This window comes from Macaca mulatta, chromosome 11 (genome assembly GCF_049350105.2).
Source record: "Macaca mulatta isolate MMU2019108-1 chromosome 11, T2T-MMU8v2.0, whole genome shotgun sequence".
NCBI classification, from domain to species: Eukaryota; Metazoa; Chordata; class Mammalia; order Primates; family Cercopithecidae; genus Macaca; species Macaca mulatta.
In genome coordinates, this window is record NC_133416.1 from 120,202,674 (window position 1) to 120,216,040 (window position 13,367).

The following is a 13,367-nucleotide window of genomic DNA, read 5'->3' on the forward strand; positions in this document are numbered from 1 at the left end:
GAGCCACGGGGGGACCCTCTCGAGGGGTCAGCGTGGGAAAGGGAAGGAGTTACAGCAATGGAGCTGAGGTCGGGCTGGGGAACTGCATGGCCCGGGAAGGATGATTTGCTGGCTTAAATAAAATATATGTAAGTGCCAGCTTAGATTTTCATTTTTTAATGATACAATTTTTAAAACACTATTACAAGAATCAGATCACTTGCCTCCTCAGCTCAAAATTCTCCATGGTTTCACAGTGTGCAGAGGCCGCAAGTCCTGTAGGGTGGGCCCTGGTCTCCCTCTGGCCTTGACTTACTCCACACTGGCCTCCTGGCTGCTCTGAGCTTACCAGGTTCACAGGCCCATTCAAGGCCTCTGTAGTGGCTTTCTGTTCCCCATCCATTTGTCTCTCTCTCTCTCTCTTTCTCCTCTTCAAGGTTCTTGATCCGACGTCCTCTTCCACTGAGGCCTGACCACGCAATTTAAAATTGCAGTCTTGCCCGGGCACGGTGGGTCACGCCTGTAATCCTAGCATTTTGTGAGGTCAAGGTGGGTGGATCACCTGAGGTCAGGAGTTCGAGACCACCCTGGCCAACATGGTGAAACCCTGTCTCTACTAAAAATACAAAAATTAGCCGGGCATGGTGACGGGCCCCTGTAATCCCAGCTACTCGGGAGGCTGAGGCAGGAAAATCGCTTGAACCCGGGAGGCAGAGGTTGCAGTGAGCTGAGACCGTGTCACTGCACTCCAGCCTAGGTGACAAGAGTGAAACTCCATCTTAAAAATAAAAATAAATAAATAAAAATAAAATTGCAGTCTTGCACTACCAGCCCCCTTTCAGTGCTTAGCATTTTTCCTTTTCTCCCCCAGCCAACATGTAAGTTTCAGAACAGAAATTTTGTATCCTCTCCTCTTCTTTCCTTCCTGCAACAAACATTTAGTGAGCACTGACATGTACTGGGATATGTGTGATATCCCGTGTGGTATCACATTACATGTAAGAGCTCACTAAATGTTTGTTGGAGGAAGGAAAGAAGAAGAGAGGGAGGGAGGGAGGGAATTGATGGAAACAGGGCAACAGAGCACAACTGCAGGCCCTATTTCGCCTTGGGACCTCAATTTGCAACTGCTGGCCCAGATGTGCAGTCAGTAGGCGCTGCAGAGAGTAGGCTAAAATGTTTGGTCGCTGCCCCTACTCAGCCCCACCTCCATTATCTGTTGCTGCAGACTGGCCTGACTTAGCTCAGGCTTCATGGATCAGAGGGCAGGTGCAGGCAGTTACAACTTGACTCTCTGTCACAATTCTAAGAGCTCACAGGACCCATGCAGTCGGCCTCTGTCATAGTGCCCAGACCTGACATCAGCAAGAGGGCAGGTTCCAGGCTGTAGATGGGGCGCAGGTGATGGGATCATAGTCTGACTCCTAGGCTCCTAGAAGTTCCCTGGTCTGAGCTGTACTTCCCTCCCCAGGGGGGATCATTTGGCCGGGGCACAGACCTAAGGGATGGCTGTGATGTTGAACTCGTCATCTTCCTCAACTGCTTCACGGACTACAAGGACCAGGGGCCCCGCCGCGCAGAGATCCTCGATGAGATGCGAGCGCAGCTAGAATCCTGGTGGCAGGGCCAGGTCCCTGGCCTGAGCCTTCAGTTTCCTCAGCAGAATGTGCCTGAGGCTCTGCAGTTCCAGCTGGTGTCGACGGCCCCGAAGAGATGGACAGATGTTAGCCTGCTGCCTGCCTTTGATGCTCTGGGTGAGGGCGTCCAGCGTGTCCCTTGGAGAACGATAGGGACCTCAGGTCCCCGTCTAACTGGGGTGCCTGCCTCCTCTTTGTGATCATAATTCTCCTACTTGACCAAGCACTGAAAATGACTTTGAGATACTGAAAGTAATCATCACCATCAAATCTTACAACTATTTAGTGCTTTAACTTTACAAAGATTTTAATTATGAAACGTTTCAAGCATACAGAAAACGACAGACATCACACACCCATGTACCCCAATTCAGATTTAAAAAATGCTAACAGTAGGCATATCTGCTTGGTATTTTTTTTAAAGAAATTTCTCATGTTACAATTTTCTTCCTTATTTTAAAGGGTTTACTTTATGGTTCTTTTTTTTTTTAACTTTTGGAGGTGAATCTTAGCTTAGTAATTGTCAGTTTTAGTCAACGCAATTAAAGCTACCGATTTCCCTTTCAGTACCACTTTAGCTACAGGGTAAATCTTTTGTTTGACATGTATAATTTTTATCCTCACTCCGGTCTAAATATTTTGTACTTTTAATTATGACATCATTGTTTGTTGTTTCTTCCATGAATATTTGGAAGTAGCTTTCCAAATGAATGTTTTGGAGTTTTGTTTGCTTTTGACATTTACTTATTATCTTTTTTAAAACTGTAGTCAGAAAACATACTTTATGTGATATCAATTATTTGGAATTTGTTGGCATTTCTTAGGTTGCCCATGGTTGAAAAGAATGCATGCTTTCCAGCCAGACGTGGTGGATCACACCTGTAATCCCAGCAATTTGGGAGGCCAAGGCGGGTGGGTCACTTGAGTTCAGGAGTTTGAGACCAGCCTGGCCATAGTGAAACCCTGTCTCCACTAAAAATACAAAAAAAAAAAAAAAAAAAAAAGCCTGGCGTGGTGGCATGCACCTGTAATCCCAGCTACTCGGGAGACTGAGGCAGGAAAATTACTTGAACCTGGGAGGTGGAGGTTGCAGTGAGCTGAGATTGTACCACTGCACTCCAGCCTGAGAGACAGAGTGAGACTCCATCTCAAAAAAAAAAAAAAAAAAGAAAAAAGATCGCATGCTTTCATTGCTGAATGCAGACTTCTATATAGGTTCTTTAGATCTAGCTTATGACCTTTTGCTCAAATAATTTTTTGTTTAGTCTCTCAATTTCTGAGCGAGATATCTTAAAATCTACTCAGAATGGAGACTTATCCATTGTTCCTTGCAATAAGTTTTGCTTCTAATATTTTGAGGCTATGTTATTGAGAACATATACGCACATAATTATTATACTTTATTGGATTGTACTTTTTATCATTAAGTAATAATCTTCATTACTTCTAAACGTTATCTTTGTCTTAAAGCCTTTTGTCTGATATTAACAGAGCCGCAGTCCTCTTTTGTCGGCATTTTCCTGATGTACCCTCTCCACTCTTTATTTCCTAGTATGTGTTATTAAATTGTACCCTTTATAGGCAGCACAAAGCTAAAAGACAAAAATGAAACAAGCAACAATGATATAATAATTTACGCGGGTTTAATAGTATCTTGGAACTAAACTACCAGTCACTAATAATAGGGGAGACTGTTTCTTGTGTTTTTGTTTTCACAGTCTGTGCAAATTAAAACCTATTAATATAATTAACAAATTTTTTCACCATTGCTACTTGATGTCCAGTTCTTCCTTCTGGATTCATTTTCCTTCTTACAGAAATACATCTTTTAGTACTTTTTCAGAAAGGGTTTATGAGTGACAAATTTTTCTCAGACTTTGTCTAAAGCCGTTTCTGTTTTACCTCCATGCTTGAATGGGATGCTTGACACTTGTTTTCCTTAGTTCTGCTGTCTTCTTACCTGTTGTTGCTGATGAGAAGTCTCTGTCAGTTGTTGATTTTTTGTTGTTAACGATCTGTTTTTTTGTTTGTGTGCGTGGTTTTTTTGTTTGTTCATTTTGTTTTGATTTCCCTTTTGTTGTCTTTTAAGACTTTCTCTTGGTTCATAGTATTCTTCAGCTTCTCTTTGATGTATCTGTGTATGGATTTTTTTTTAATGTGTCCTCTTTGAAACGTGCTGTCCCTCCTGAATCTGAGAGCTCAATTCTTCCTTTAGTTTTAGGGAGATGTCTTCCAATAGCTCTTCGAATACTGCCTCTCCCCTATTTTCTCTATTCTCTACTTCTAGAACTCCTGTTAGATAGTTTCTTATCTCATCCTCCATGGCTTTTCATCTCTCTCTCTCTCTCTTTTTTTTTTTTTTCCTCGCCATGCAGATACTGTACATTTGGACTTCACATCCACATCTAGCACAGGATGGGGGTCCCAGTTTCTCACAGGGGATTTTCTTTCCCGCCCCCCCAGAGCCCTAGCAGCAAGCTTCCTTAAAGCCCCTCTCTGCCAGTGGATAACCTTTTGCAGTCACTTTTCATGAAGAAGGCATTTATTTTAGAGGCCAGCCTTACCAAAGTGAGGGATGAGACTCAATTGTAGCTTCCTCTCTTTGTCTTGTTTTTCTTCTTCTGGAAGATAACGTTAATAATAGCAATAATTACTGCTTATTGAGCACATGATTCTACACTGTTGTAAGCACTTCACATGTAGATTTCAATTGATTCTTACAATAACCTTAGAAGGACAGGTGCTATTTATGATCCCCCTTTTACAGATGAGGAAACTATACCCAAAGAGGTAAAAATCACACAGCTTGGATTTGAACCCAGGCTTATCTGTCTCCAAAGCTCACTCCTTTAACAACTATGTGACACAGCTTTTCTGGGTCAAGATTATCCATCTTTCAGCTTTCAGGGAAAATTTTTTAAAAATAAATAAATAGAAGATTATCCACCGTGCAGTTACTGGATGGATTAGCAAAAATTATTGAAAAGCATCCAGTACAGAATTGATACTGAAAAAAATGATAGCTCTGATTGTTATGCAATATTATAGTGTATTACTGATTGCAATGTTAGGTGATTAATGTTAGAATATTCATAAAGGCTGGTGAATGGATGGGTTGGTAAATGCTGCTGTCTGCGATTGGAGTTGCACACTCAGGGTGTTTCAAACTTCTACAGGGCAGCTCAGTTCTGGCACCAAACCAAATCCCCAGGTCTACTCAAGGCTCCTCAGCAGTGGCTGCCAGGAGGGCGAACATAAGGCCTGCTTTGCAGAGCTGCGGAGGAACTTCGTGAACATTCGCCCCGCCAAGCTGAAGAACCTGATTCTGCTGGTGAAGCACTGGTACCGCCAGGTGAGTTGCCCCTGGCTCCTCCCAGGAAGCCGCCACTGTCATGGCAACCACCCAGCCAATCAGTTCCTCCCCTACACCCACGTCTCCCCTCCTTGGCTTCTTTTTTTTTTTGAGACGGAGTCTCGCTCTGTCGCCCAGGCTGGAGTGCAGCGGCCGGATCTCGGCTCACTGCAAGCTCCGCCTCCCGGGTTTATGCCATTCTCCTGCCTCAGCCTCCTGAGTAGCTGGGACTGCAGGCGCCCGCCACCTCGCCCGGCTAGTTTTTTTGTATTTTTTAGTAGAGACGGAGTTTCACCGTGTTAGCCAGGATGGTCTCGATCTCCTGACCTCGTGATCTGCCCGTCTCGGCCTCCCAAAGTGCTGGGATTACAGGCTTGAGCCACCGCCCCCGGCCTCCTTGGCTTCTTATTGGTCATCCAAAGCAAAAGGACCGGCCTCCTCCATCCTCCATTTCCTGCCCAGATCTGGAAGTCACTGTCAGAAAAAATCTTTTCTCCGTCAACTCTAAAGTCCTCATTTCTTGTACCTGGGGTTCACTGTCCCTCTTTAGCCCATCCACTTCTCTCTTTTGACACTGCAAATGTTTTCTCTGATTTTCTCCCACCTCCAAACTTTTGCTTATGTTACTCCCACCACATCTCTATTTTTGGAAAAGAAAACTCCGCTTTCTGGAAGCCTAGAGCTGGCAGTGACCACCATATGGTAAGGACCTGTCCAAGACAGAAAAACCAGAGCACTTGAACAGAAAAGATCTGAACAGAAAAGCTGATGACTCCTTATGGGCTCCTGGATCAACCTGTGCCTACTCCAGGGCTTTTGGGTTACATCAGCCAATACAATCTTTCACAGCCTTTTTTTTCTTCTTTTCTTTTCTTTTTTTTTTTTTTTTTGAGAAAGGGTCTCACTTTGTCACCCACGCTGGAGTGCAGTGACTCTATTACAGCTCACTGCAGCCTCAACCTTCTGGGCTCAAGCAATCCTCCTGCCTCAGCCCCCCAAGTAGCTAAGACTACAGGCATGCACTACTACACTTGGCTGACTTTTGTACTTTTTGTAGAGACAGGAGTCTTACCATGTTGCCCAGGTTAGTCTCTAACTTCTGAGCTCAAGTAATCCACCCACCTTGACCTCCCAAAGTGCTAGAATTACAGGTGTGAGCCACCGCGCCCCAGCCTTGCTGCCTCTTTTGAGTTGCACTAAATTCTGAGCATCCTTCGGAGTTCCCTTACTAAATACTTCTCTGAATTCTGACTTGCATTCATGCATCCCTATATTCAACAAACATCTATCGAGCACCTGCTATTACTAACTCTTGTGATGGACACTGGGATACCAAGATGGATACATTGCAGCCTCTATTCCTGTACAACCACCCTATGTTATGTGATTAATGTTAAAATATTCCTAAAGGCTGGTGATGGATGGATTCGTCAATGCTTCCATCTTCAATTAGAGTTACACACTCAAGATGTTACAAATTTCCAAATTCCTTGAGGGGAGACACTGGGCAAAAGCCACATCTGAGCTCTCAGTCTCACTGTATGACCTTAGACAAGTCACTACCCTCCTCTGAACTTCAGTTTACCCACCTGTAAAATGAGAAGCATCAGCAAGTTTCTATTCTTTCTGCACTTCTGTTTTCTATATTCCCTTCCTGCCCCAAGTGCTTATGGCCATACTCAGCTCACATCCACTAATCACTCATCTTGGCCTTGGGTGACACAGGTTGCGGCTCAGAACAAAAGAAAACGGCCAGCCCCTGCCTCTCTGCCCCCAGCCTATGCCCTGGAGCTCCTCACCATCTTCGCCTGGGAGCAGGGCTGCGGGAAGGACTGTTTCGACATGGCCCAAGGCTTCCGGACAGTGCTAGGGCTCGTGCAGCAGCATCAGCAGCTCTGTGTCTACTGGACGGTCAACTACAGCACTGAGGACCCAGCCATGAGAATGCACCTTCTTGGCCAGCTTCGAAAACCCAGGTGAAGACCCGCTTCCCTTTGCCGGGCTTAATTACGCTTCTCCTCCCCACCGTCACCCTGGAGTCAGTCATCCAGCAGGGGTCCAAGGTAGGGTTTGGGGTGGGAATCCCGCTCCTCACTCTGCTTCCCTCTGGACTCTTTGCTGAGGAAATGTGGACATAAGGAGTCCCAAAACAAACCAGGGCCAGTTTTATTAGCATGATAAAATAGTATTTCTCGGTTGAAGGGGCCACCCAATAGCTTTCCAACCCAGGCAGCCAATTGAGACTGCTTCTGCATGTGGGCAAGACTGAGCCAACCCTGAGGTCCTGACACTCTTTCCAGCCCTCACACCCCTTTTCAGCCCTTCCACCCACCTCCTCTTTCACTGACTCCCACCTTCCCCACCCACCCTCTTGCTGTGCCCCCAGACCTCTGGTCCTGGACCCTGCTGATCCCACCTGGAACGTGGGCCAGGGTAGCTGGGAGCTGTTGGCCCAGGAAGCAGCAGTGCTGGGGATGCAGGCCTGCTTTCTGAGTAGAGATGGGACATCTATGCCGCCCTGGGATGTGATGGTAAGACGGAGGGTCCTGGGGGCAGAGGGCCCTGCCCCTGCCTTCTAGTCAGGTTCCCTTAACCTGCCGGTGCACCCATCCCCCGCTGCTAGGAGTGCTGGCTCCTGACAACTCATAGCCACCCCTTCTCTGGAGACTTGCCTTCCGTGAAATGCACAGATTGCTATGTCCCAGCCAGTGCCTGAGTGACACGGGGTTACAAAAGGCCCAACTTTGTCTCCAGGCGGAACCGACTCTGATACAATTCACGGTCCAGCGCTCCCTGTGGGATCAGGCAAACACTTGTCTCTGGCTGAGCACCCAGCTTTGCTGAGACTCTTCTCCACCCTCTGCTGCTGCCCTTGTTCCACTTCTCCTCCAAGCACTGCCCCAATTAATCATATCCACAAGAATTCCCACCGTGGGCCCTGCTTCTAGGAAAACTGAGACATAAGCCACTTGCAGCTCCCAAAAGGACATGATTTTATCACTTTTACTATTTTGCAGCAGGGTCTCATACCCAGCATTTAATACTCAAGACAATCCATTGAGACTCGGGCTTCATTATTGCACTCATTTAAACATGGGGAAACTGAGACTGTGTATTGATGCTAGAACCAAAATTCAATCTCAGGTCCTTCTGATGCTACCTCAGAACCTACCCACCAGGAGAAGGAAAGAGGGACATGGGAGACAGTGGGAGTCTTGTCCTCAGAGGACATCAAGGGGCAGGGCTTGGGTGAGCACTGGGAGTCCCGTCTCAAGCTGGCCCTGCCTGGATTCTCTCTGCAGCCAGCCCTCCTTTACCAAACCCCAGCTGGAGACCTCGACAAATTCATCAGTGAATTTCTCCAGCCCAACCGCCAGTTCCTGGCCCAGGTGAACAAGGCTGTTGATACCATCTGTTCATTTTTGAAGGAAAACTGCTTCCGGAATTCTCCCATCAAAGTGATCAAGGTGGTCAAGGTGAGTCCTCAGAGAGCTGTAGGCAAGCAATGTCCTGCAAGCTGGTGATCTCTCCCAGCCCAGGGCCAGGCCTGACCCACTTCCGCCCTCGTAGCAACCAGCAAAAAGCCAGGCATAGAGAAAGAGCCAGAAAGTGATCATGGGGGGATGGCAGAGAGAGGGCCCAGATATGTCCAACAAGTCCTTTTTGGTTGCTAGTGACACCCAACTCGAAAGAGGCAGCAAAGGAATGTACTGACTGATGTAACTGGAAAGTCTGGGGGTAGGGCTGCTTACAGGCATAGCTAGATACGGGAGACCAGGCAGCATCCTCAGGACTCAGTTTTTCTCTCCAGTTCTTGGTTTTGCTTTTTAATGTCTTGGATAGGCCCTTAACATATGGTGCTCTTTGGCAGCTCTAAGCTTCCAGAAAGGGGAATTTGTTTTTTCTTAAAATTCAAATAAAAGTCTTGGAATTGAGTCTCATTGGCCTGCCTTGGGTAACTTATCAACCCCCAAACTAATTACCGGGGCTAGGGAGACATGATGCTCTGGATGGCCAAGACCGGGTCACACGGTGAAGTGGCCCCCGCCTAGACCTCATGGGCTGAGTGTGGGGTAGGGGTGGTCCCTCCATAGAACACCAGGATGCTGATCCCAGGTGGAAAGGACACTGGGGGTGTACAAAAGGTCACACTGTCCACGGCACTGGATACAACCTTAGTCCACAGTTGGAGAGACAAGTGAGACCCAGATTGGCTCAGAAAGAGTGTTAGCATAAAGTCAACCAGTGAACAGTGCCAGGGATGCTGGTTTGCTGTGTGACCATAGGCATGCACCTTCCCTTCTCCGATCCTCACCTTCCTGATTTCTAACACTTGAGGAGAGTGCCTTGGCTCACTGGTTCTCAACCCTGGCTTCCCTGGCTTGACCTTGGAATCACAGTTTTTAAAAAATATGCTGATGCCCAAGCCCCAACCCAGGAAAACTTAAATCACAGTCCTGTGGGGTGGGAGCCAGCCGTTGGTCATTTGTAAAAGCCTTCCAGGTACAGACAGCCTTGGGAGCTTCCGGCCCAAAAAAACAACCAACAAACAAAACACTTCTCAAATCCTCTCCAGTCACAAAACATGATGGAGTGAGAAATTTTGCATTTGTTGAAGGGTTTAAACTTACCTCCTGCATGCTTCTTTTTCTTACAGTCATACCAGATTAAAGATGTAACAGAGAGGTTAGGTGACTTGTCAAAAGTCACACAGTAGGTTTTCTAACTCATAGTACAGAACCCACAGGCAAAAGGATGCCAAGCCATGCTTCAAGGGTTGAGCCACCTGCCATGTCCTCTCCAGGGTGGCTCTTCAGCCAAAGGCACAGCTCTGCGAGGCCGCTCAGACGCCGACCTCGTGGTGTTCCTCAGCTGCTTCAGCCAGTTCACCGAGCAGGGGAACAAGCGGGCCGAGATTATATCTGAGATTCGAGCCCAGCTTGAGGCATGTCAACGGGAGCAGCAGTTCGAGGTCAAGTTTGAAGTCTCCAAATGGGAGAATCCCCGTGTGCTGAGCTTCTCACTGACATCCCAGACGATGCTGGACCAGAGTGTGGACTTTGACGTGCTGCCAGCCTTTGACGCCCTAGGTGAGGTGCCCTGGCATAGACCTGAGAGGGGAAAATACAGAGGCAGGCCTGCCATGCACAGTTGTAGAGGCTGCACAGCGCACAACCAGGCCACATCTGTTCCCATCATTGCAGGCACTGTAGTTGTGTATGTTCATCACAACTTTCCTGCAAAGTATCTAAAGAAGAGAGTACCTTTTTCTAATTTGCACAGGCACTCTGTGGGCTAACAGTGGCCTCAAGCTGGGTTCTAGTCCCAGCAATTCCACCAATATGCTGGATGACCTTGAACAAGGGGCTTCCCCATCCTGAGCCCCAGTGTCTTTATCTCACATCTGACAGTAAGGACACTGATGTTTCTTGCACATTCCAAGCTTTGAGTGGTTTGTGTGCCGTCCACCTCCTCCACCTGCTGCAGATCTGTTCATTCAGTTCATTCAATACATGCATCTACTCTGTGCCCAGTGCTCTTCCAGGGACCAGAAATAAAGCCTTGAACAAAATAGACACAACTCTCTTCATATCTCTTCAACTCTCAGTTTGGTTAGCAGTTTTCAGAGTGAGAAAATCCCTTGTATCTGAATTGATTTAGTTTCTGAGTTTGAGGGAGCAGGTAGCCAAGGGAGGGATTCATGCAGAATTTTGTTTTAAGAGACAGGGTCTTACTTTATCACCCAGCCTGGAGTGCAGTGGGGTGATCATGACTCAATGCAGCTTCGAACTCCTGGGCTCAAGTGATCCTCCCGCCCTAGCCTCCTGAGAAGCTGGGACTACAGGTGCATACCACTACGCCTGGTTAATTTATAGAATTTTTTGTAGAGATGGAGATCTCACTAAGTTGCCCAGGCTGATCTGAAACTCCTGGCTTCATATGATCCTCCTGCAGTGGCCTTCCAGAGTGCTGGGATTACAGACGTAAGCCACTGCACCCAGCCCAGAAATGTATCTGAATCTATTCAGTTCCTCAGTTCAGAGAGCGAGAATTTGGATATTAAAGAATGCCTTTAAGTGCAATGTAACCAGAATGGTGATGTCAACTCCATACGTAGCTCTGTTACTTGCAGGAGGTTGTAAGACTGAGGCCTCCCCTCCCCCAGTTAGAGAGAAAGATAAGCAAGTATTAGAGAGGTGTTAAAGACAGACTAGCTCCCAGCTGAGACTTTTTCCAAGACAGGTAAGCAGATGGTTTGAAAGGGAGCAGAAAAGGGAGTAAGACTGTCACCAGGGATTTAACGTGGGTCATGCCACATCTGTGTTCCACCTAAAAACACCCTGTGGCCTCCCAGTGGATCCCAGACCACCCTTAGGAAAACACCCAAGAGGTAGGAGATCTCAGAAGTCCTTTCTAAGTTGGCCCCATTGGGACACCGTGGGGACCAGAGCGATGGTAACTGTCTCCCCACCTCCAGGCCAGCTGGTCTCTGGCTCCAGGCCCAGCTCTCAAGTCTACGTCAACCTCATCCACAGCTACAGCAATGCAGGCGAGTACTCCACCTGCTTCACAGAGCTACAGCGGGACTTCATCATCTCTCGCCCTACCAAGCTGAAGAGCCTGATCCGTCTGGTGAAGCACTGGTACCAGCAGGTTCGGCACATGGATGGGCCACCTTCCCCAGCAGCCCCAGGCTCTGCCTCTGGAGCACTTTCCTGGGAGGAGGCAGGGCCCAGCCCTGGCCAGGAACCTGGGTTGGTGGAGCAGAGCAGAAACAGTGCTATATCTCAGCTGTGGGACCTTAGTTTTCTTATCTGTAAGATGGGGGTGATAAAACTATGTTGCAGGATATGATGGGATAATGCATAGCAAGGCATCTGGCACATGTAGTGCTCAATAAAAGTTTTGGGGTTGCTTTGTCAAGTCCAGAATAGTCCCTTCTGTACCTCATCAGTGCCAATATAAACCAACACATCTTTGTCCTCGTTCTCCAGTGTCACAAGATCTCCGAGGGGAGAGGCTCCCTACCCCCAAAGCATGGGCTGGAACTCCTGACTGTGTACGCCTGGGAGCAGGGCGGGAAGGACCCCCAGTTCAACATGGCTGAGGGCTTCCGCACGGTCCTGGAGCTGGTCACCCAGTATCGCCAGCTCTGTATCTACTGGACCATCAACTACAACACCAAGGACAAGACTGTTGGAGACTTCCTGAAACAGCAGCTTCAGAAGCCCAGGTTTGGGTCTCCCCCAATGTTCCAGAATTTCAGACCTGGGATCACTCACTCTCCCCATTTTCTAGATTGCAGAGCAGAGACAGGAAAACACTCTTCCTAGAACTGATTCCTTTCTAGAAGTTATATTCTTAGCACCTGAGGGACAAGCAGTCAATTTTCTGGTCACCCAGGAATAGGGTTGCCAGATAAAATGCAAGACCTCAAGTTAAATTTGAGTTTCAGATAAACAATGAATAACTTCTTAGTGTAAGTATGCCCAATACCATATATGAGACATAATTATGCTTAAAAATTATTCACTGTTTATCTGAAAATCAAATTTTACTGGGCATCCTGGTTTGGTGGTGGTTGTTGTTTGTCTGTTTATTTTTGTCGCCCAGGCTGGAGTGCAATGGTGTGATCTTGGCTCACTGCAACCTCCGCCTCCCGGGTTCAAGCAATTCTTCTTCCTTAGCCTCCTGAGTAGCTGGGACCACAGGCACACACCACCATGGCAAGCTAAGTTTTGTATTTTTAGTAGAGACAGGGGTTTCACCATGTTGGCCAGGCTGGTCTCGAACTCCTGGCCTCAAGTGACCTGCCCGCCTTGGCCTCCCAAAGTTCCAGGATTATAGGCATGAGCCACTGTGCCCAGCCTTGTATTTGCATTTGTTAAATCTGACCACCCTACCTGTGAACCCACCCAGGTGCCATAGGCATGTTTCATTCTTTGGGATTTTGCCTACCTCGGAAATGGGTACAGAGGTAACAGAGATGCTTTTGCAAACTCAGGATGCATCTCCAGTCAGTGGGTAGTGGCTACTTAGAATGATGTGTGGAAAAAGCTTCTGAGGTTGTAATTTGACACAGCTGGACAGAGCAGGCTAACCAACTAGTGGTGAACCAAGGTTGAGCATCCCAAATGCAAAAATTCAAAATCTGAAAATGCCCCAGAATTTGAAGCTTTTTGACCACCAAAAAAAATGCTCAAGGAAAATGCTCATTGGAGCATTTTGGACTTTCAAATTAGGGATTCTTAACTGGTAAGCGAAGAGTCCAAAATCTGAAAAAATTCGAAATCCAAAACACTTCTGGTCCCAAGCATTTTAGATAAGAGATACTCAACCTGTATCATGGATGCAGGAAGGGAAAGCTGTGGAACCAGTGCTGTGATTGATTAACAATG

At 47.2% G+C, this 13,367-nt stretch overlaps 2 protein-coding genes across 7 annotated transcripts in view; both read left to right on the plus strand.

Annotated features, from left to right (window-relative positions):
• The window catches only part of OAS3 (2'-5'-oligoadenylate synthetase 3), a 28,825-nt gene that overhangs the window by 11,568 nt on the left and 3,890 nt on the right, over window positions 1–13,367 (plus strand). For 3 of the 6 annotated variants that reach the window (XR_013401465.1, XM_015152868.3, XM_015152869.3), the window contains exons 7-14: window positions 1,451–1,733; window positions 4,793–4,968; window positions 6,694–6,944; window positions 7,355–7,499; window positions 8,271–8,444; window positions 9,773–10,058; window positions 11,447–11,622; window positions 11,964–12,202. Coding sequence is in view for 3 of the 6 variants with exons in the window: in XM_015152868.3 (XP_015008354.2) it covers window positions 1,451–1,733; window positions 4,793–4,968; window positions 6,694–6,944; window positions 7,355–7,499; window positions 8,271–8,444; window positions 9,773–10,058; window positions 11,447–11,622; window positions 11,964–12,202 (1,730 nt within the window). In the remaining 3 variants the exon portion in view is untranslated. The remainder of the gene's footprint in view (window positions 1–1,450; window positions 1,734–4,792; window positions 4,969–6,693; window positions 6,945–7,354; window positions 7,500–8,270; window positions 8,445–9,772; window positions 10,059–11,446; window positions 11,623–11,963; window positions 12,203–13,367) is intronic. The other 3 variants (XR_013401466.1, XR_013401467.1, XM_077955241.1) reach the window with 2 other exon arrangements.
• The window catches only part of CFAP73 (cilia and flagella associated protein 73), a 200,466-nt gene that overhangs the window by 638 nt on the left and 186,461 nt on the right, over window positions 1–13,367 (plus strand). The gene's annotated exons all lie outside the window — the stretch shown is intronic.